A 22861-nucleotide genomic window follows, 5' to 3' on the forward strand; every position below is an offset into this window, starting at 1 on the left:
GCAATATTGCAAATTACCTTTTTGTCCTGAAAAATTCTCATGAGTAGGAGTAGCATCTGTTTTAGATCAAGTGTCAAATTAACTGCAGATAATGCAATATCCCTCTTCATCTTATTGTATTGTTCAAGTCTCCTTTTAGTGGTAAATTTATTGGGAATACAGGAAGCTTTTGTGTGTACTGGGTGGGGTCCTCATATCTACAAATCCCAGCCATTAAGGTTAAGTCAAGTCTCATTTCTGCTCAGATTTTTTTTTTACTCACTTTATTCTAAGTTTCAGTCCTGTTAAGCATTCTGTTCTTGATGACTGAAAATGGAAAGATTACATTACTTAACCTTTGCTGCTTCTGAAGTCTCTGCTTCTCAGGTCAACGCAACCTTTGAGATGCTCTATTACAGCTGCCCTGTTACTATTCAAGACCACAAATGGCTAACATACCTTTCCGATAGGTCAGCTATATTCCTCTTTAAAAGCTATAACTTACTCTTGGCTTTAATCAGAAAGGTGGGTCATTAGTTTGTTGTGGCCCTCTAAACACAGAGGATCTCAATCACCATTTCACAGCTCTTCCCTCAAGAGAATTCTTAACATTAGTTATTTTATTAGCGAGTTGGTGCTGGAATGCTTAAAGTATCCTATTCTGTAGTACAGAAGCTTCTTTGAGTGCAAGCTCCTTTCCTATTTTAAATAATCTTGATTCTGCAGAGGGAATGGAAATTTTATGACCTCCCTTCAGTCAGCATTTAAAGTAACATTATTTCAGTAGTCTGTGTTCTAACCTTGGCTTATAGATACTCAAGAGCAGCCATGGCTCTAATTTCAGCTACAGATGGATACTTCTGTTTGAAATACAGTTTAGAATGCATAATTCTTAACCATTAGTGAATCTGATGTCTTTTCATAACTTTGATTGTGTAATTATATAAATCACATTCCTTTTTATGCATTAAATTATGACCTGCAAATAATTCATTTTAGACGGAGATTTTTACAGGAAAAGAGCTACCCAAAATCCATTAATATTCAGTGGGAGTTGGACACCAAACTCAAAGCTGTTCCTGTGAAAATCCCAGCCTCAGTGTTTTCAGTTTAAATCACTCAAAGCTGTTTGAATATTTTGAATAGTTGCCACGTGCATCTATTTCACAATAAATTACAGGAGTCTTGTTAGAACAAAATGTTTATTTCCTATTAGCTGTTGGTTAATCCATTGAAACAAGCTGCATGTCAGAAAACAGTCACTTATTTGATTAAAAGAGGTAGGTGTTTTGATTCAAAGTGCACATGGTTCAGTCAAGCTTGTAGTTACAAGAAGCTTTAGTAATCCTGATTCATAGAATCAAGGCAGCATTTTTTTTCTTTTTAAAAAGGGTGTGCTTACAGTATGGCCACTATACTCCTACAACTAGGGCCTATGGTTGCCATTTAATTTAACACAAAGGTCTGACACTTTTGGAAACTATAAACTCCAGCATGCACTACTCTAGCACTGCATTGTGATCAAATATAGCTTTCCCACTTTTGCTATCAAGGAAGAATGTAATCTTCACATAATTACATTAATCAAGATGTATTAGTGATTAGGCTATGCCTGCTTCACAGACTCCATTGGCTCAGTTACAAGTACAGCTCTATAGGCCTGTACTGAGGCACCCTTGTTTAAAAACAAGACAATTACATATTTCTGATTTTCGTTTTACATAGCTAAAAATAAATCTACCCTTGCATCGTTCTATAGCTGACTGAAAATGCAGTAAGTCTCTTGTACACTGCTTCCAGAAGTAAGAGAGAGAATACAATTATTCCACAGATTAAGCTGAATGCCCAACGAGGTCCCAAATGAGTATATATTTGGCTCACAAACACTGGGCCCAGTATACGTGCTCCACTTCCAGAGGCAGTTAACCAGCCCATATAGACACCCTGAAAAGGATCAAAGAACTGTGGTTAAGTAACAAAAAAGAGTTCATTTTCATGAGTTACTCTAATTACAATAGAAAATATATATAAGATATCAGGAAAAACACCGCTCATTTTTCTGGACTGTTGGTCTATGACCATTACTTGGGGTTTTTTTGAAGCAATAAAAAATAAACAGTCATAATCAGATGCCTGGAGAGAGAGACAGTAAAAAAACAAGTTCCTGTTGAAAGATGCATCTTATCATAAAATAGAACAGATGGATGAGATGAAGCAAGTTACCTACAGTAAGCAGTGATCTCAGTTTACCACCTGATTAGCCATTGTAAGCTACTAGTGCTTTATAGGCATCATGGCAGAAATGAAGCTAAAGGAGGGAACTGAATAAATTGCAGCTATCTAAATCTACCCCTTTTGATAGCATGGACATATATTCATGTTCATACTTATTCTTTATATTGCTTCACTGGTGTGAATGTTCCCCCACACTAATGATTAACATCTAATTTAGATATAACAATGTCATACTCCAAAATAATCATAAAAATTACAGGAAAGTCTTGGGATCAATAGATTGAAGTTCTCGCCTTCTTGTGTAATTTTTTTTTTCCTTTTTCCATGAAGGACTTTTATTAAATTTTAAAAACAGTTAAGATCACTGGAGATTTCTCTATTGTTGCAGAATGTCTTTGTTGTTGGCAAAAGCAGCAAATTTAACCAATTCTTCCTACAGCTATGGCTGCAGAAGTGAAAAGTAGCTACCTCTCTCTGTTAAGGAAAATATCCAAATTGTTTTAATTGCACTATGGCAGTAATAACTATCAGATTTTAAAAAAAAAAGTAAATGTCCTGAATGCAAGATGTCCTGAATGCAACTCTGACTACCAATCCTGGGAAGTAAAAAGGAACTGATGTGGGTCTGGGGCGACTCTGCCCTTTAAGCCACCGTGCAGCAGCATTGGACTGTTCAGGGTACACATGTCACCCTGGGAAAAATCTGACTGGTGCACAGGGCATGTACACACCTGAAGTGGAATGGACATGTACAATCACTCGAAGAAGAACTTAAAACATCAAACCTGCCAAACTCAATTGTCTTATTAAAAATGCAATTAAAAACACAACTATCATTCTGTCTCCTATCCTTCCTCCCATTCCTAGACAAAACTGCTGACTACCATGTGGCACCTGGTGACTTCACAATTTTCAGACCAAGATATTTAAAATTAATCTTTCAAGTGGAAGCACAGGTGTAGAAAACCAATTGCTACTTTTGCATCTTTGCTAGTGTTTTGACGTGGCCCAACTGCATGAAGGAAACCGAATAAGTCTGACTTCACATACCTGTACCTTTGGAAGCTAGACCCAATGTGTTAATTAGATGTGTGTGGAGACAGGAAAAAAAACCAATATTCTATATCTAGCTCTCCATAATGCTATTTCCTATGCCTTAAGAGCAAATGAACCTTTAGTTCCATTAGTAAAATGTTTGATATACTGAAGTAAATTACATACATTTAGGAACCAAAAAAGGAAGGTGCTATTTACAGGATGTGGCACTACTGTGGAAACCAGTAATTCTGTAAAGAGCTTAGGGGCCATGGTGGATAACTGCTAGACAGGAGCTCATAGTCTGATGCTGTGGCTAAAGTGAGCTTACAAGATTCTTGGATGCATAACCAATACAGCATTTGCAATGCCACTACTGGAATAATGTATCCAATTCTGCTATCCACATTTCAAAAAAGGATGTTGAAAAATTGAAGAGGGCTCAGAGGAGAGCCACAAGAATTATTAGAGGACAGGAAACCCTGGCTTACAGTAAAAGATTTAAGAAATTTAATTTATTTAACTAAACAAAGAGATGGTTAAGAGGTGACTTGTTCACAGTCTATAAATACCTACATGGGGAGAAGATTTCTGACCATGGAAGGATCTTTAATCTAGCAGACAAAGGCATAACAAGATCTAATGTCTGGAAGCTGAAACTAGATAAATACAGCGCACATTTTTTAATAGTAAAGATAATTAATCACAGGAACAGCTTATCGAGGGGGCTGTTGGATTGTCCATCACTTACTACTACAATCATAGGATCCCTAGCCATGGACTTGGATCCCACTGTGCTAGATGCTATACAAACAAGACTGATGCTATTTTAAAAAAATATGCTCTAGTTCAACCACAAGATAAGTGTCTAGTGCAGGAATTATTGGGTGAAGTTCTGCATCCTGGGATATGCAAGTTAGAGTAACTGATCATTCTGGTTTATGAATCAAACAATTTTCTTTCACAACTTTTCTTTAAAAAAGTTACTTTCAGCAGATGTTTTAAATGGGTATGTTGTGTGTTGATAAAGAGCATTCAAAAGTAGAAAAAGTCATACGCATTCATTGTTCTCAAATGTCTAACAAACAAGAGGATTCATCCCATAACCAACAAAACAGTTTTGATCAAAAGACCAATGGAATAAACTATGCCATCAAGTCTACATGTTACAGTAATAGCAAAATCTGAACAAATTCCCTAGTTTTCATTCTTACCTGAGGTTTTGGTCCTAGAATTTTTGAGTATAAAGTATAGGACATGACATTACAGACTGGATAGCCCAATCCTATCAGTATATCAGAGGTTATATACTGGCCCAAGTGGATCAATGGAGTGTACAGGCACCAGGGCTGCACAACAGAGCATCCTGTTGGCTCTACTGTGTGATTGGATGGTAGTTGTGTTGTTTGGAGCTTCCAGAAAGGTGTAAACATTTCATTGAAGATGATTCTGGGAACAGAATTATTCTTTATATCTGTGAAATTAAGCAAGGGAACCCATTTTAAAAAGATGTTAATTAAATGCTTAGACTACAGTTTAGCGTTATTTATAATTATACCTTCCCACTGGATATTTGGTAATTTTTTCCCCCAAGGTAACAAGATAAAGAATCCAACCAAGATAATCAGTAGGCCTCCATAGAGTGTAGCACGCTCACCAGTCCTGTTGAATAATGAAAACTATAACTAAATAATACATATTCATGACCAAATGTATCTAAAAATAATCTACTATACACACATACAAATCCTGTACAACTTATTCATATGACTAATCCCAATGACTTAAGTGGAACTATTTGGTTGAAAGAATTTGGCATAAAGGAGACATAAAACAGTTTTCAAATATGTAAAAGGTTGTTCTAAAAAGGACAGTGATCAATTGCTCTTCATATCTACCAGGAGCAGGACACAAAGTAATCTGCTCAGTTTTCAGCAAGGGAGATTTAGGTTAGATATGAGGAAAACCTTTTTAACTATAAGGATAGTTAAGCACTGGATCAAGTTATCTAGGGAGGTTGTGGAATCCCAGTTCTTTGAGGTGTTTAAGAACAAGTTAGACAAACACCTATCAGGGATGGTCTAGGTATATTTAATCCTACCTCAGGGCAGGGGACTAGACTAGGTGATCTCTAGAGGGCCCCTTGTAGCCCCTACATTTCTATCATTTGCTAAAATAAGATGAGCAGAGTTTGATTCAGATAATGAATACTTGACCTAAAGTTCCCCAGACTTTTGTGAAGATAAACATTTTCCTGTCTGTTTACATTAAGATAAACAAGAGCAAAAACCTGATGAGTGACTTACTTCTTAGAAACTACTTTAACCACCATGAAGACAATGACTGATTCAATGCCAATTGCACCAAGGATTATTCCATTATAAAAAACTGCTTCTTTCCTGGTCCAGGAATACATATCCATTGTCAATGGAGTAGCTATGCTAGGCAGTAAAAAATAAGAGAGACATTAATAAAACTTGTACAAAGGTTATCTCAGAACAGCATCATCCATATATTTATTCTCTATAGTATCAGATATGGTCATACAGAAGCCTTCCCTCCTGACAAACAGACAAGAACATTTACGCTGTTTATAACATCATTTTGTGATGCATTACTTATAACAAATCCTCTGGGCCTGACTTACCATTCCATTATACCAATTCTACACTGATGTAACATGAATTATTTCAATGGATTCATGGTGCTGTACAACTAATACACTGGAGAGGAAAAATATGGACCTTTGCATGTAAAAGATAAATATTTAAGGCTGAACAGTAAACTTATTTATGGTGTTCAAGCTTTAGCTATACAGCTGTAGTTACTGTTAATGGGATATTGTTAGGATATAAATAATGAGAAGGGGAGGAGCTCACTGGAAATCCATGAAGGGGTGTGTAAAATGGTGTAAATCAAAGATGATGTTTAAATGTGCCCCTCTCCTGTGACTATGGAGGAGCAGAATCAATGGCCTATGGCAAGGGGTGGACAATTGGGTCTACTGTGTATAAAGTGTTTTGCTAAAAATGTACATATTACTAAGGGGCACAATTACACCAGCCCCTAACCAAACTACACACATCTCTATGCTGCTATCTGGATTCTGGTGCACAAATAAATCTGTAAATCTTATTGCTGTAAATAATCGAACCAGGGCATACTGCCTGATTCCATACCAAGTGGTTAAGTTGGTTTGGACAATAACCCATTTCTCTGTAAACATTCAGTGGACTTATAATGTGAACAAAAGCATGCAAAACCTGCAGGGGCAGCTTGTTGCAACTGCCAGAACTGAACACATTAAAATCTTTACTCGGTCAAAGGAGAAGAGGCAGTGTTTTGGTGGTGGCTCAGATACTGGACCATACTGCAGTGGTGAGGACTCGGTGTTGCTGTGAATTGTGTATTGTTAACTGTACTTGTGTTACATTGCATATAAAAATAACCTATAAGTAATGTAGTAAGCCCTCTCCACCCCGCAGTGTGCAAGACAACCCGGACCCAACCTTCTCGGGCCCAATATAATGGGAAGTCTGGAACACTAATTGAAATAGGTGTGGTATGCCCGTATGACAGAAGGTGCAGGGCACTGTACTACACAAGGGGCAGTGGGACAAATGGAATATCGACACCTTCCACCTTGATGCCTGGCCCTATCAGGAAATGTGTTGCCATATGTCCTATGCTTTTCCAGGGATACCTGGGCAGGAGGATCCCAAAAAGAAAAAGAAAAAAAAAAGGGTGCAGTGTTAGGATATAGATATTCAGGCCTGTCTGCAAAGGCCTATACTTTAAGAATTTAGGTGTATTCTTATTACTTAGCTAGTTACAGAGGTATAAAAGAAAGAATCAAAATCATTGTCTATCTGTGTAAGGGCCTTCTCTCACTGTGACAGTCTGAGGCCCTGTTTAATCATATTGAAATAAGGCAATCTGGGGCTGTTAGGAAGGTGATCCGATCTATCACCTCCAGAGAAAGGAAAGAGCCTAAAACATGAAAAGGAAATTTAGTTTGATAGTTTTCTGTCTGGTAAGAACTCACTTATCAATAGACACAGCTGGAGAACCCTTATGTCTGTATAGATGTAGTTGTAAAATCCTCACTTCTGTATTGTTTTGTATGTTTATTTGCATGGTCTCTGTCTGGTTCTGTAATTGTTTCTGTCTGCTGTATAATTAATTTTGCTGGGTGTAAACTAATTAAGGTGGTGGGATATAATTGGTTAGATAACCATGTTACAATATGTTACAATTGGTTAGTTAAATTTCAGTAAAGTGATTGGTTAAGATATAGCTAAGCAGAACTCAAGTTTTACTATATAGTCTGCAGTCAATCAGGAATTAAGGGGGGGGAATGGGAACAGGGACTGGGGATGCGGGAACGGGGATCTTATTTTGCTAAAGGGGGAAATGGGAACAGGGGATGGGAACAGAAACAGGGACACAGGCAAGGCTCTGTGGTGTCAGAGCTGGGAAGGGGAACACTAAGGAAGGAAACTGGAATCATGCTTGCTGGAAGTTCACCCCAATAAACATTGAATTGTTTGCGCCTTTGGACTTTGAGTATTGTTGCTCTCTGTTCATACGAGAAGGACTAGGGAAGTGAGAGGTTAAAGGAATAAGCCCCCTAACAGATGTGCATTTGTTTCCTTTCACAAAGCAAAGAAAATTTGGCCATTATGTTGTAGTCATAGCCCCTTTGCCACTGGGGTAAAATAGATGTTCACTTACTAAAATCCCCTCCCCATTCATTTCTTCTCCTTCCCTTCCCTTTACTCTATTCCACCAAATGATCTTCAATTGTAGTGATCTTCGATCTAACAAGAAAGGCTGGATACTATTGCCATCAAAATTATGCTTTGCAATTCTGTTTCCATATAGCACTCCCAACCTTTGCCACTGAAAAAAGCAAACTTAAGATCCATCAGAGTTCTATTGCATGCAGCCACTTATGTTCGTTTAAAAAAAAAATCACTCACGTAATTTACCATTGTATACAGGAAAAACTGCTACACTTTGTCAAACTAAGTCTGAATGGAGATGTTTTGTAAATATCAAATACATTTTTATAAGACATACTCAGTAGGGAACAGAAATGTCAAATACGTGATATTATAGCTCAAAATTCTGCACACAAGCTTATCCCTTCAAAAGTATGTCAGTTTGCCCATTTTAATGTACAAGAGTCACCCTAAAAAGATGTACATTACATTTTCTTATTTTCCCTCATTCATCTACGAAATCCCCCTATTATTATTGTTAAGCACTGACTTGTCCTTTTTCAAGTTTAGGTTTATACACTGCAGTCGCATCTCTTATTTAACATACGTAGATACTTTAATCCTAAAGGATACCAAAGTACTTTGCAAACTGCACCTATATATAAGAATTGCTTCAACCACTATTGAAACAAGTCTGAAGTGGAATGCACTAGCCATTTACAAATGCACTACAGGGCTACACAATATTTAGGACAGGAGGTAAAGGACAATGTATCCAACTGAAAATATTATTTTCCTTGCAGAGATTTGGTAGATAGAATTAAATTACCTCTATTGAAATCTGATGTGACATTGGGGTTTACATCTCAACTTATGTGAGGAGCACAATGAAATCTTCAATAGCCACAAATGTTCAGCAATTTGGGTTTACATTTCATTCAAAAGTTTAAATATAACTGCTCCTTATATAAAAGTACTACACAGTGATACTATGTGTTAAATTGATGTGTCACACTAAATGGAAGATATCATACAACTCAATTTTCATTATGGCTTGTTTTTGATGAGGTGGGATAATGCTTACTTATATTTGCAAAATATTTAGTTATGGTAATAAGCGCAACAGAAAAGCCGATGAGCACTTTATGTCTTCAAAGAACTTTACAAACATTAATGACTAACAGGAGAAAATTGGTAGACTTACGTTTCAAAGACAGCAAAAACAAACAAGATGACAAAAAAGAGAATGTTGGTTGCTACAACAGCAACCTGGTCAATGTTCCCTTGGGCATCCTGATCCACATAATCACTTTCTGTAAAGAAACATAAGAATGAACTAAATTGCGAAATTAAGAAGTTTTACATTCAATTAATAAGCTCTAATGTTACTCTGTGGCTACAGGTATTAATAATATTATGCTTAATTTACAATTGTGACAGAGTGCAGGGTGCAAACAGGAGAGCCTGATCATTCAGTTATTACTTAGTTCCTCTTGAGGAAGCTGATGGGGGTAATTAGTCAATCAGGCTGGTGGTTGGATGGTATACGGAGCCAATTACCCCATCAGCCCAAGGCTGATAAAGAGACAGGAAGGAAATGCCAAGAAAGGAGAGGGAGGAAAAGGGCTAGCTGAACCTAGCCACACAGAGGTGGGAGACCTCCATTCCCTTCAGGCACTGATGAGAGGGCCAAAAGCTAGGTTAACATTGTAAATACACTGTTGACAGGGACTCTTGTGAAATGGATGGAGGGAACTCAAAATAAAAGGACACTGTGATGACACAACCATGGGAGGCTGTGCAGTTTCTGCAGGAAGAAGGCAGGAGAGGAGCCACACCCCATGACATGAATCTTTCTGGGTTTGGGTATAGACATTTTTTGGGAGTAAATTATTTTATTTTATTTTTTTTAAAAGAAGGATTTAAATTTAAATTTCCCTTGACTTACATTTAAAAAATTGTCTCTGGTTAAGAGTGAGCATGATTTGAATGATGGTGGAAAGAGTATTCACCATTTCCTAGAAAATATGTAAATTACTGTTGATTTCTTCTTATTTGTGAGGGGCAAATATTAAGTAATCCTGGAAAATATTGAAGATCGCACTAAATAGAGAATCTGTTTCTTAATCGGCTTCTCCATAGCTCTATATCCCACAGATGAATTCCCAAGCAACAAAGGGCCCCAGCAACAACCTCCACAATAAATTTTCAACATGGCAGAAATGGTAGATTTCAAAGATTTTTGTTTAAATTTGATAAAAACTGATTTTCTGATTGTTTGCAAGATCTGTTATAACTTAATATAGAAAACTATAATATATGGCACTGAAATAGTTAAATTACCACTATAATGTTTCCTTTTAAAAGAGGGTTTATGATCAGCTGTCATTTTTCCTAAGATAGTATAAACCTATACAAGTGAATGGGATGTGCACACCATTTTAAAAAATTGAACTTTGCATAATTGGGTACACAAATGCTCTATGGTACATATTGTAGGGTAGGTAGGAGCTGCACTTTGTGTAGCAAAAACTGTATGTGAATTGGTTACCAATTTAACATATATATTACCTCTAATTTAAACCTAGACTTGTGTAACATTGATTTTAATAGGACTCTGTAAATTACGGCTCATACACAGTAAAACTGCACAACATCACACAAAATTATGTATACAAATGGTGGCTGGGTATAGCTGATAAGAGTATCATTATGTGATCAGTTGGAACAAGCAGTTCAATCTCCATGTCAATTTAATCCTTGGTCTCCATTAAGACTGTCAGAAGGTGACAAATTTAGAAGGAATTGTACTGATCATTAGCTCATCCCACATATACTATCACCAAAACATCTTGCTGGTAATAACCGTTTCATTACCAACTTGGGCCAGACTTCAGTCAATCTAGAGACAGACGGTTCTGTATCCCATTACTAATTCTGAGTTGTTCAATCCACCATCCGTTGTAGTATTTCTAAATTAAGGGTTGACTCATAAAAAACACTTTAAATTACTATCATATTGTTATAAAGTATCATAGAATGTGTCAGTTTTCAAATAAAAATATTACCTTCTGCTTCAAAATTGATGCTTTTGCACTGTCTTCCTATGTCATCCACTTGATGTTCTCTAAAGATTGAAAATTGTTTTCATTAGTACAGTTTACCCAATTCATTTCTTTTGTACCTAGCCAGTTACATTTCTAATAATAAATAAATGGTACCATTGTGCATCTTAACCAGTCTTCACACTTTTAAACACCACGTGCATACCTTAAGATTTCACTGGAATCTATACCAGTCTGGATACTACCTAAGCCCATTTATAGATAATCCTCTGTGAAGTTAATGTGGCACTCAGTTTTTTGTCCCATCTATTCAAGATGTATTTAAAAACAGAACCTGAAAGTATAAAGCCACCATATTTAAAAAAAAAAAAATAACCTAGCAAAATTCAGATTTAAGGCCGCAATTCAGGAAAGCATCCCTATTTATGAAAAAATTTTAAGTGTGCGCTTAACTGCTTTCATGAATTGGGGCCTGAGACTGGCCCAACATATTTGAGTCCGCATTGCTGTGCCTAAGTACTGTAGAACTTAATCTTAATTTGATCCTTTCTCAGGGGTGCACAATACAGTGATTTCAGATATTGGTTCTGTTCAGTTAAAATTCTGTGTGGCTTTCTATGGTGGGAATGGCTCTACAAATTCACATATATTGGCTGTGAAATGGGATAACCTATTCAAATTAGCACATATGCATCAAAATGGCAACATACAAAATAAAGTGAGCTCTGCAGCAGGGAGGTATAGACACATAGGAATGTAAATGAGTTTCCTGCATGCCGCATATCCAGTACTCCGTATGCTGAGTCCAATCCTCTCCCCCTGCTGCGGCTACCCACACTATTGAAAAGTCTTATAGCACTAAGCCTGGAATAACTCTCCAGCACAACAACATGTGGTGAGGACCAACTATCCATACATATCTGGAAGAAGTAGGGAGCAGGGAACCTTTTGATTCCATTGGAGTTGCTACTCTGCTGAATGCACCCTAATCTCAAATATTCTGGTGGTACAGACCACCTGAACAGAAAAACTACAGGAGGTCTCCCTCTCCATCAGCTGAATCTTCAGAATGAGGGGGTAAGTAATCTTTGGGGCACATGGCATCTCTTCATGTCTCATGCTGGGCTTTTTTTCAGAAATGATAGCCACAAAGATATGCTTTAGGTCATATGACCCTTTTATATTTATTCCCCGAGTAAAAGCTAAGCAAAGATTCCAAAAAGCAGTTACAGCATGGGACTAAGGATTTTCCTGAATTGGGGCCCTAGTGAAGAACTCCGCCTACTTCAGAAGCTTCACAAGCCAAATTGCTATACCAGGCAATGAGACTGGATGGACTTCAACTCCATCTCTGGAAAGGAGGTAAGTTTTGCTGGAAACATGACAAATACACGTCTCAATTATTCGTTCATTGTCAGTGTGCAGAGCACCATGCAATACATAAAAATAAAGACAGTCCCTGCCCCAAAGAGTTTATAATCTAGCAGACAGACACAAAGATAGCAAAGTCTTTGCAGGTCGGCAGCTATGGAGGTTAATATGAACTGGGCAGAGCCCTATATGCATTTCAAATTTTATATGCTAGGTATATCGGGGCTCAATTACTGACACTAGTGTACATAACATTTTGCTTTTATTGGTTTGTATCTCAACCATACATCACTAAGTTTTGTCTACTAAAAAGTGAGGATGCATGAGTCACAGAAGCTAGCCACTTTGAATAATACAAGGCTTTATATTTTTAATGTACGTGCTCAAGAGGTAAATTTTATTATTCTAGTTCTTTAAAATAGCAGTCATATTATCGCTATGTTCTTTTGCAAATTCTATCCTTTACTCTTATAATTTCAGTGGATTTTATTTTGATAAATAGCCAAAGATAATTTTCAACAGAATTGGAAGTATCCATAACAAACTATCCACAATATTCAAACAAGAAAATGTTTTAGTTTCTATTTAATTACCTGAACATAGCAAAGATTAGAATAATATTAATAATGCCTAGGAGAGCTCCCAGTAGAACTGGTGCTGTGTACATGTTCACCTGGAGATCAATTATTTCCCATGTCACTCCTTTTTCTCCAATCAGAGAGAAGCAAGTCTGAAAAACTTAAGAAAAAAACTACCTCAGGAAATTCAAACATTAAAATTATTAATGCATTATCTTTGGGGAATCCAGTGCACAGTCATCTGATGGATACCAATGGGATCCTAACTATCTGGAAATACATGCAGCTTGTAGAACTTGCAATCCCCAGAAAGCCATATGAATATCTCAATAAACAGCACTGTGACACCAAGAACAAGTCAGTCAGCTGCATAAAGCCACGAAAGGAAAATTACCTAGCTCCACACCTACCATCTACTTGTGATTCTCTATAGTTGAACTGAATGTGCTAACTCCATCTACCCATCTATAGGGATGTCCTAGCATGGGATGGAGGTATCCCTTCTCCTAGGCCCAAAAGAAGGGAAACAGACAAAAAAAAGTAAACACTAAACAGGTGATGAGTGGAAACAAGAGTGTGTGAATATATGTAAGAGCTCCTCTCCTGCCTAGCCTATGATTATCAGGAACTTGGCTGAGTGTCTATCAAAATGGAGAATGGGAAAGAAGAATGCACCCTGTATGTGAGTCATTCAGGGAGACTGCCTCTCTGGTTGTGTAACTTCTTTAATGCTACTTCCAGGGTTGACTGACAGCCGGCCACCCTCAGAAAACTCTCACCCCCCGAGACATACGGAGATGTACTAAACATGCTCAACAGCCATAATTTCCTATGGTAATTGGGCAAGGTGGAGTCTTTAGCTACCTATGGAATGAGGTCAGGCTTGCACAGGCACTCAATGCCAAACACTCATCACACTAAATAAGATACCACTAGTTTGCAGAGTCTTTATGGGCCAGTAGCTGCTGAAGCATTCTGATGTCTTTTTTTTTTCCCATTTCATTTTCTGAACACCATCAACTAATTAGCAATGGAAGTAACAGTCCAAACCTGCTTTGTTAATCCAGTTACACCTGGTAAATTGCCACCAAAATTATGTGAACAGAACTGGACTCAAACAATTAGACTTTTTTGGAGGTAATATCTGCATAGCTACTTATGAATAAACCACAGCAGTATGCTAATGTATTCAGTTTAATAATATGACAAAACAAGCTCATTTTTGTGCACACTGCTGCTGAGGAGATTCCCAGCCTCAAACTTAATGTCTGATTTTCTCCTAAATAACAAAAGGAGTTTGATTTGTTTTGGAGGAATAAGGAAATAAGAGACGTTGTACCTGGTCCTAGTATGAATCCTGTTGCTTGACAAGCACTGGTGTTGGCCATGGCACTAGTTCTTTCTGTAAGAGAAGTGGCACCAGCTATGTATGACCGAACTACTGCTACATTTCCTAAAAAAAGATCAGAATGATACATTTAAATCTCCAGTCACAGTAAGTTCAATTCCCCCACCTCCTCCTATGTACCAAACAAGAAATTTGCTATTGGTACTCTATGTTTCCCTATTATATGCACACAAGAAAGTATACAATTTTGCAGGTCTGTACACAGTGTTAGCTAACTACCTGTGTTAATCATTTGGGAAGATATTATTTGCCTAATAAATTATTTTGCTTAACATAACCATAAAGCTTGTCCTCTCTTAAGTAAGAAACAAATAAAATTAATTAATCTTCAGCAGTTTAAATTCTGTTGCTATTACCTGCTCCAAACCCCACAAGGGCACGAGCAACCAGCATATAGTATTTGTTGTGTGAAGTAGGTAAATGGACATAGGCATAAAGGCAGTTAGCAGCCACAGAAATGGCAATTGAAACAACAAGTGGTTCTCTTCTTGGCCTGTAATTGGACCATAAACCAAACAGAGGTGAGGCTATCATTTGTCCAAGACTGTATGAAGAAATAATCCATCCCAAGAAACTTGCATCTGCTGTCAGATCAATCTGCAGAAACAAGTGAAGTGATTTTAAAAATTACAGAGTGCTATTCATCATATCAACAAAAACAATTTTGGAATCAGTACCCTACAACATGTAAGATTCTGTGCTATACTGCTAAAGTGCAGAGCTTACAGCCGAGGGTCAGAGGGCACTAATGCAGCTTTACGCCACCTTCCTGAACCTGAAATACTCCAGACGCTAGAGAGACCCCCTGCATAACTTTCAGTGAGGGCCTGTCACAGCAGTCTCCCCATGATGCCATCATGATCCTCCCACCCATAGCATGCCCTCTCTGCTGGAGATTATGAGGGGGGTGGTCTTTGGAAGGAAGTTGTCCCACAGTTCCTAAAATGGCCAAAACCAGGCTTCTATGTGTCCCTTTACACCACTCCAGCCCTTTTACATGATGTAAAGAGACTGGAGCGAGGATGAGGCTCTCCCTCATCAATGCAAAAAAGATTGGAGTATAATAGTCCTTGACACATAGGGATTTTTATCTTCAAAGTTCTGTAGAAATGTTATTTTTTTAAGTCTGGACAACTTGTCCAACATACAGATAAATAGGATTCATGTAGTATGTTTACAGCTTTGCTAAAAGTCCTTTTGGGGAAAACAAATTATCTAAAATATCTACAGTTTTCTACCAATTTACAATACAACTTGAAGTGAAGTAAGATTGGGAAACCTAATGGTTAAAGATTGATAACATGAACCATTATTAATTGGTAAATTAAAGGACAGATTTTATGTGGAGTGTTAAAAATTGTCAGAGGCTAGGAGAGGGAATTTTCAGTCTAGTCATATGCTTCTACTTATTGACTTAGTACAACTGTTTTGGTTTCATTGTTAGAATTTCTCATAAAGTGTAATGTTTTCTACTGTACATTCTATAAGAAGACCTCATGTCTCTCTGTGTCTGTATAGTGCAGGGGTCGGCAACCTTTCAGAAGTGGTGTGCCGAGTCTTCATTTATTCACTCTAATTTAAGGTTTTGTGTGCCAGTAATACATTTTAATGTTTTTAGAAGGTCTCTCTCTCTCTAAGTCTATAATATATAACTAAACTATTGTTGTATGTAAAGCAAATACATTTTTAAAAATGTTTAAGAAGTGTCATTTAAAATTAAATTAAAATGCAGAGCCTCCCGGACCTGTGGCCAAGACCCAGGCAGTGTGAGTGCCACTGAAAATCAGCTTGCGTGCTGCCTTTGGCACGCGTGCCATAAGTTGCCTACCCCTGGTATAGTGCTTAGCACAATGGGATCTTAATGGAACCTACTTCAATAAAGTTAACGAAAAATAATACCTATCCCCAAATATCCTGGTTTTATTCAAATACTGTTTAAAACTGCAAGATATTCACGTTTACATCTACATATTGCTTTGGTAGTCTTTTCTAAATTAATACAGTACCGCAAATTTAATTAAAAGTACAAAAAAAATCAACATGCTACATGGTAGTGCAAATTACTACCGTGGAAATAAGAATCAATAATTAAAAATAGCAATACAGTATTCCTATGTTAAAGTGACTGAAGTGTGAAACAGAAAACTAATTACTGAAAATGTAATAGTTTAAACTATTAGGGGAGTTTAGATAAATAAGTCCCTGGTCCATCAACGATATCTATTCCTGTATAGAGCGTGTTGAAGATTTGGGCCTTAAACTGTTAAGTACCTATATACCACAATAAAGCTCTAACAGTGATTTTACATTCTAATAGAGCAGAAAATAAAATCATTAATCATCATCATTAAAATGCACAAACCTTTTGCAGATATGGCCAAACTGACATAATTACAATTGAAAAACCTGTGATGTATTAAAAAAATAAAAACAAGAAAACAGAATTGGAGTTACTTTACATTGCTACATATAATCGTTAATCAAGTACTGTAAAACGGAGCTGATTCTTCTGCTTTTTAAAAATATTGTATTCTCAAACTGTAGCTCCACATGGCAACCAAAAGTACAATGGTTGCCATGCTGGATTAAAGAACAGTAACTGCTTTTCAGTTAAAAGAACTCTTATTTAAAATAAGAGCACCACACTACATAGATGTGTAAAAAAGTGTAATGCACTGAACACCTAGAGTATGATCATGGTCCCACTGAAGTCTATATATAGGTGTTTTCCTCAATCCATATCAGGGAGCAGAGCTCTCAAAGAAACAGATTTTCTTGGTATCAAAAAATAATTTTACATTTAGATTTAATACTTTCTTCAATCCTTCATCAATCTAAGTACCATCCTAATATCACACTAACCAAAACAAAAGTCAAAGATAAGCAGATACCAGAAATCAACTGAATTCACACTTTAATGAGTTTGACTCTGGGGGTCAAAGAGAAAACTGTTCTGCAGCTAAAGATAATTTTGATATATCAGGGAAACAAGAAGTACTGTGATGCCCCAAGAGGAAAAACATCTGCAAGTATATGCATTTTAAAATCCAATATTTGTATTCCAGCATTGCAGAGAAATCCTCTTTCTTTAATACCAACGGTTGCTATTTATCCTTCCTTTTAATTCATCAACCTTATTTTCTCTATTCCAAGTAGTCATTGCATTTTTATGATCTATAAAAAATGTTATATAAAAATAACTAGTAAGAAAGCAGAAATAGTTTTAATATATAGACTTCTTAGAATTCTCAAATCAAAATAATATATCCATTGTGCAAATAGTGTTAAAATTCTGCTGGATGAATATCAAGATTACTTACCTACACTACTGAGAAACATTGTAAGGTACATAATACGAATGGACCTCCACCTACTCCTATAATGCTGTTGGGTTTCCACAACATCCCCGTATCTTGAACAACAATAACAAAAAAAAGAAATAATCTCATTTTGTTGTTTAACTCTGAGAATTTCCCAGCCTAAAGGACATCAAAAGCATTTTTCATATGTTACCTCAAATTTTACAAATAGTATTTATATTTTGTAGCTTACATTGTTCCTAACCATTCACTGAAGAACATTAAAACACACATTCTAAATGAGATTGATTTGTTTCTGACACAAAGCTCATCTTTTGATGAAACAGCAGCATGCGCTAAATGGCTTAAGTTTTCTAAAAAGAAATGTTGACCCTATTTTATCATGTTCTATTAATGATAGTTACAATAACACAACGTCACATATAGCTCAGCAATATTATATACCTAATAAATATGTCCTCCAATATTTTCCTCTCTGAGTTGCAGCATTTTGTGGTATGTCTTGCTGAAGTGAAAGACACATCACCTATCATAGCACATACTTGCTTTTTGGCTCCCCCTTCCCTATTAAACTGTGGTAGCAATCAAGAGAAAAATCAGACTGTGATATGCCTTTCACTTATATGCACCACAGGCACTGAAAATAGCAAAAGGACAAATCTATTGGAAAGTTGCACTTTTTCCCATGCTGTATTTTTCTTTTACAAGTAAATTCAACGTTCATACAACATGCTAAAAACTGGCATCAGTGAGATTGATTTTTGTTTGCTTATGCCTAAACCCTGAATCCTGCAAGCCATTCATGTAGGCAAACTCCTTTGTCTCACATAAGGGTTTATGTGCAACAGATTATAGGACTAGGGCCTAAATCATGATCGCTAAACATTCCCTTTCAGTGTTATGAATTTAAAAGAAAAATAAAATGAAACTCTATCAACTGAAAATGACTACAATCAAAAGCGAACCTGACAAGCATATTTTCATTATTTCCAAGCTTTGTGAAATGAAAAATGTAAACAAACAACATAACTGGTGAAAAATTATTTTTTTTTATCATTCCAAGATAAAAAATCTAAAGTATTGTTATAGCAACAAAGAGTCCTGTGGCACCTTATAGACTAACAGACGTATTGGAGCATGAGCTTTCGTGGGTGAATACCCACTTCGTCGGATGCATGTAGTGGAAATTTCCAGAGGTAGGCAAGAAGCGGGCTAGAGATAACGAGGTTGGTTCAATCAGGGAGGATGAGACCCTCTTCTAGCAGTTGAGGTGTGAAAACCAAGGGAGGAGAAACTGCTTTTGTAATTGGCTAGCCATTCACAGTCTTTGTTTAATCCTGAGCTGATGGTGTCAAATTTGCAGATGAACTGGAGCTCAGCAGTTTCTCTTTGAAGTCTGGTCCTGAAGTTTTTTGCTGCAGGATGGCTACCTTTAAATCTGCTATTGTGTGTCCAGGGAGATTGAAGTGTTCTCCTACAGGTTTTTGTATTGTTATAGTTACATGAGCAAGGATTTATTTTTATATGATGTATGCTGACAGTATCTCTTGAGGATCTGTTTATTTTTCAGAGGCAATAACAATTCTAATTTCTTCACAGGATTCTTCTGATTAATTCTATTTGTGAGGGACCATCTCTGTTATAGGTACTTTGACCTGGTCGACATAGTTTTTGTATTTGTATAGCTTTCACTTGGTGAGGGTTTTTTTTCCCTTTTTGTTTTGGGGTGGGGGTGTTTGGTTTTGCAGTACCATTCATGTGTACAGATAAGTCCTTAGAAGATAACCATTAATCACTTCCGAAGACAAGTGCTTATTTAAGCTTCAGCCTTTTGCTGTGAGGGTGGGGAAAGACATGTGCCAGGTACCACCCAGATATTGTGATAAAGTGCTGTATAAAATATCTAGATGGACAACCACAGAGAATGAGGGAGTTATGTGTATTATTTTTTCTAACTATCTCAGTTTCATTGTCTGATATCCTGCCTGACTGTACAGAGTTAAATTAAAGGAGGCTGGTGAGGAGAAAGCAAAGAGGAAACAAAACTGTGATAGAACTAATACCCTTAACGGAACAATAGTGGAAGCTTTTAATTAGCAATGCCCATACCTGGCTTCCTGACACTAGCAAGATTTACTTTTCCTAGGCCTGGGGAGCACAGTGCGCAGGTGCAAAAGGGATTGGTGATGCAGGGTGTGCTGGGAGTTGTTGTCTGCACACCGCTGTGTTCCGCTGGGGCCTGCGCTGCCAGCTGCACTAGTAGTCCCAGAATGCCCTGCGCCATGCTACCAGCCACCCCAGCTGAAGTGGTCGGAGCGGACCAAAAAGACACCCCAAGCAAGGAAATGGTCTGGTGTAGGGAGAGGGTTCCCGGCACTAATCCTGCTGTACTCTCCTCCCCCTTGGAGCTCCTGGCTCCCCCCACCCCTGAGTCTCCCCCACTCTCCTGGAGCAGCGGGGAGCTAGGGGCAGCCTCCCAGTGAACATGATGCCGGGGGCTCCTGGGCACTGTCTTGACCTTGCACTTCAGGGTTGGGGGTTGGTTGTCTGTGATCCCTGGGAGCGGGGTGTGTGTGTGTGTGTGTGGGCGGTGACAGTGGAGCTTGTCAGTGATGGCTGCCGTGCCCCCTGCCAGTGGGAATGCCCAGAAACTGCCCCCCTGCACTTCGGGGAGGGGATGGGGCACAGCCCAGTTTTGGGGGGAAGGGGCAGTTGTGGGGCAAGTTGGGGTGCGATGGGAGAGCTGGTGGTGACTCCGTGTGGAGATGTAGGAGAAGCAGGGCATTAACATAGAGGTTGATGTGACAGGGGACAGATGGAGGGAGGGGAGAATCTGGGTTGAAGGTGGGGGTTGGCTCAGTGTGGGGGGGGTAGAAGAGAGGGAGCTAACAGCTCTTGGGTGAAAGTATGTGTGGGGGGTTGGTAGTAGCAGGGAGATCGAGGAGAGCTTTTGTTGGGGGTTAGTTGTGTGGGATGGGGACAGTAGGAGGGACGGTGGGGAGAGCCCAGGTGTGAAGATTGGGGTAGGAGCTTGAGACTGGATTGTGGTACCCTTTGTGGTAAAGTGTGTGTTTTCTCTCAGTGGCCCTTTCTCCCTTTAAAAGATAGGCACAGGCAATTTTCCTCCCCACACTCTGCCCCAAAGTTTTGTAAAAATTATTGTACCAAAGTAGAAAATGCAGCTTTCAAAAAATGTATTTATGAAACATCACTTTGGGTGGAGGAAGTGGTGGGGAGATGCAGGTGCGACACCACTGACTGCTACATCCAGGCTTAATATGGTTCATATTTGTGCTAATTAAGCACTTGTGTTCAAGGCCCCAAGCAGGAGCTGAGTGTTTAAAGAAAAAAGAGAATACTAACAAACAACCTCCTCCCAAACAAACCAAATTCAATGGTATTCTGGGTAAATTGATATTAGGCCAGTTTGTTCTCTATGGGCTAAATGGAGGTCTCAGTGTGGCTTCAAATATCTTATTTTGTTTTTGAATACGTAAATGTTTTTATCCCCATCCCGGCAATACCACATTTACTATGGCATCAACGGTGCTATCACATCGGGCCCACACTTGGAAGGGGTCCATCACAACCACATAGTGATGGGAGCCTACAAATATGTTGGGCATCGTGCCCACAAAAAATTAAACCGGCCCTGATCACAGTATCTGTGTGGTACCTGGCACACGTCTTTCCCCACCCTCACAGCAAAAGGCTGAAGCTTAAATAAGCACTTGTCTCAGGAAGTGATTAATAGTTATCTTCTTAGGACTTATCTGTACACATGAATGCTACTGCTTCAGGTATGCTGAGTTACCACTAAGCAGGGCCAGTGCAACCTATTAGGCAACCTAGGCAGTCGCCTAGGGTGCTAGGATTTGGGGGGCAGCATTTTCTTTGGCAGCGAGTAAGGGGGGCAGGGTGGAGGGCAGCACGCAGGGGAATTCCCTGCGCCAGCTCACCCCTGCTCTGCCTCCTCCTCCAGCACACCATCACTGCCTCACTTCTCCCGCTTCCCAGGCTTGCAGCACCAATCAGCTGGGGCTTGGGGGGAGTGCCTCAGGGCAGGGTGGGGTACCTCAGGGCGGAAGGGCGGAGCTGCCGCGGGGGTAGGGGGCGCCTCAGGGCGGAGCTGCCGCGGGGTAGGGGGCGCCTCAGGGCGGAGCTGCCGCGGGGTAGGGGTCGCCTCAGGGCGGTTGCTTGGGGACGGCGCAAGGTGGAAGTTTCGCCTAGGGCGTGAAACATCCTTGCACCAGCCCTGCCACTAAGCGACCACTAACATAGATACTGTGATACAAAGTGCTGCGCACAGACAGCGATTTACACTTCACCTTCCCTGGGAGGCATGAGCCAGCGGCACAGATCCAATTTGCTACGAGCGCTATCCCACTAGGGGTGGCTTCTGGGGGATATAATACCACACAACTGGGTTATCTGACGCAGTCAAGCAGGAGCCAAGCTGAGCCCATAGACCCAGTGGAGCCCCCTGGCTGCTGAGGCGGGGACTCTCTCTCTGCCTCTGACGCGCACCGCGCCTCTGCCCCAGGGCGGCTGCGGGAGCCAGGCTTTCCGCTGCCACTGGCCGACCCAGGCGAGCTGGGCACAGCCGGGCTGAACCAAGGCCCCGGGCAAAGCGGCAGTGCCGGGTGCGGGCTCGGCAGGCCAGTATCACGCGCTGGCGGGGCGGGGTCCCCACCTTACCGCGGGCTACCAGCAGCCGCAGGGTCCGACGGGCCCGGGAGCCTGTAAAGACAGGTGCGGGCGCCCTACCTGCTCGCGTCATTCCCTCCTGAGCGGAGCAGGGGCTCCTGCTCTTCGGCAACAAGGGCGGCATCCGCAGGGGCCGCGGCCATGTCTGGTGCCCAACACAAGCTCCTACCCCGGCCGCCGGCACCAGGCAGGCGGGGGCGGAGCCTCCTGCCCCTCCCCCGGGTAGTGCCCTCGCTACCGCCCCGCCTGTGACGCCGGCTGCTGCTGTTCTTCGCGCTGCTGCCGGCGGCGTCGCTCAGGAGCCGGCTATCCCGCGCGCCTAACTGTCGCGCAATGCGCGCGTGCGCGCTCCCTGGCCGTTACTGCTGGCGGTCGGGCTGGCGTCACGTGCGACGCTAGAGAAAGGCGGGGCGCCAGTCACGTGTGAGCTTTGCTGCTC

The 22861-nt window shown here is 39.8% G+C and overlaps 1 protein-coding gene across 2 annotated transcripts; it reads right to left on the reverse strand.

Moving 5' to 3' along the window:
- Nucleotides 1-1162: 1162 nt before the first annotated feature.
- MFSD8 (major facilitator superfamily domain containing 8) lies at nucleotides 1163-22835 on the reverse strand. Of its 2 annotated transcripts, XM_039540149.1 has the most exons (12): nucleotides 22483-22835; nucleotides 17716-17807; nucleotides 16758-16801; nucleotides 14752-14992; nucleotides 14327-14440; nucleotides 13003-13147; nucleotides 11042-11100; nucleotides 9178-9286; nucleotides 5556-5690; nucleotides 4808-4911; nucleotides 4464-4723; nucleotides 1163-1923 (listed from the first exon to the last, which is right to left on the reverse strand). In XM_039540149.1, the coding sequence occupies exons 1-12, from the start codon at nucleotides 22563-22565 to the stop codon at nucleotides 1717-1719; spliced, it is 1593 nt and encodes a 530-aa protein (XP_039396083.1). In that variant the 5' UTR covers nucleotides 22566-22835; the 3' UTR covers nucleotides 1163-1716. The 2 variants fall into 2 exon arrangements, with proteins under 2 accessions (XP_039396083.1, XP_039396084.1); XM_039540150.1 differs by lacking the exons at nucleotides 16758-16801; nucleotides 22483-22835.
- Between the last annotated feature and the right edge of the window lie 26 nt (nucleotides 22836-22861).

Source organism: Mauremys reevesii, linkage group 5 (genome assembly GCF_016161935.1).
Source record: "Mauremys reevesii isolate NIE-2019 linkage group 5, ASM1616193v1, whole genome shotgun sequence".
Classification (NCBI taxonomy): Eukaryota; Metazoa; Chordata; order Testudines; family Geoemydidae; genus Mauremys; species Mauremys reevesii.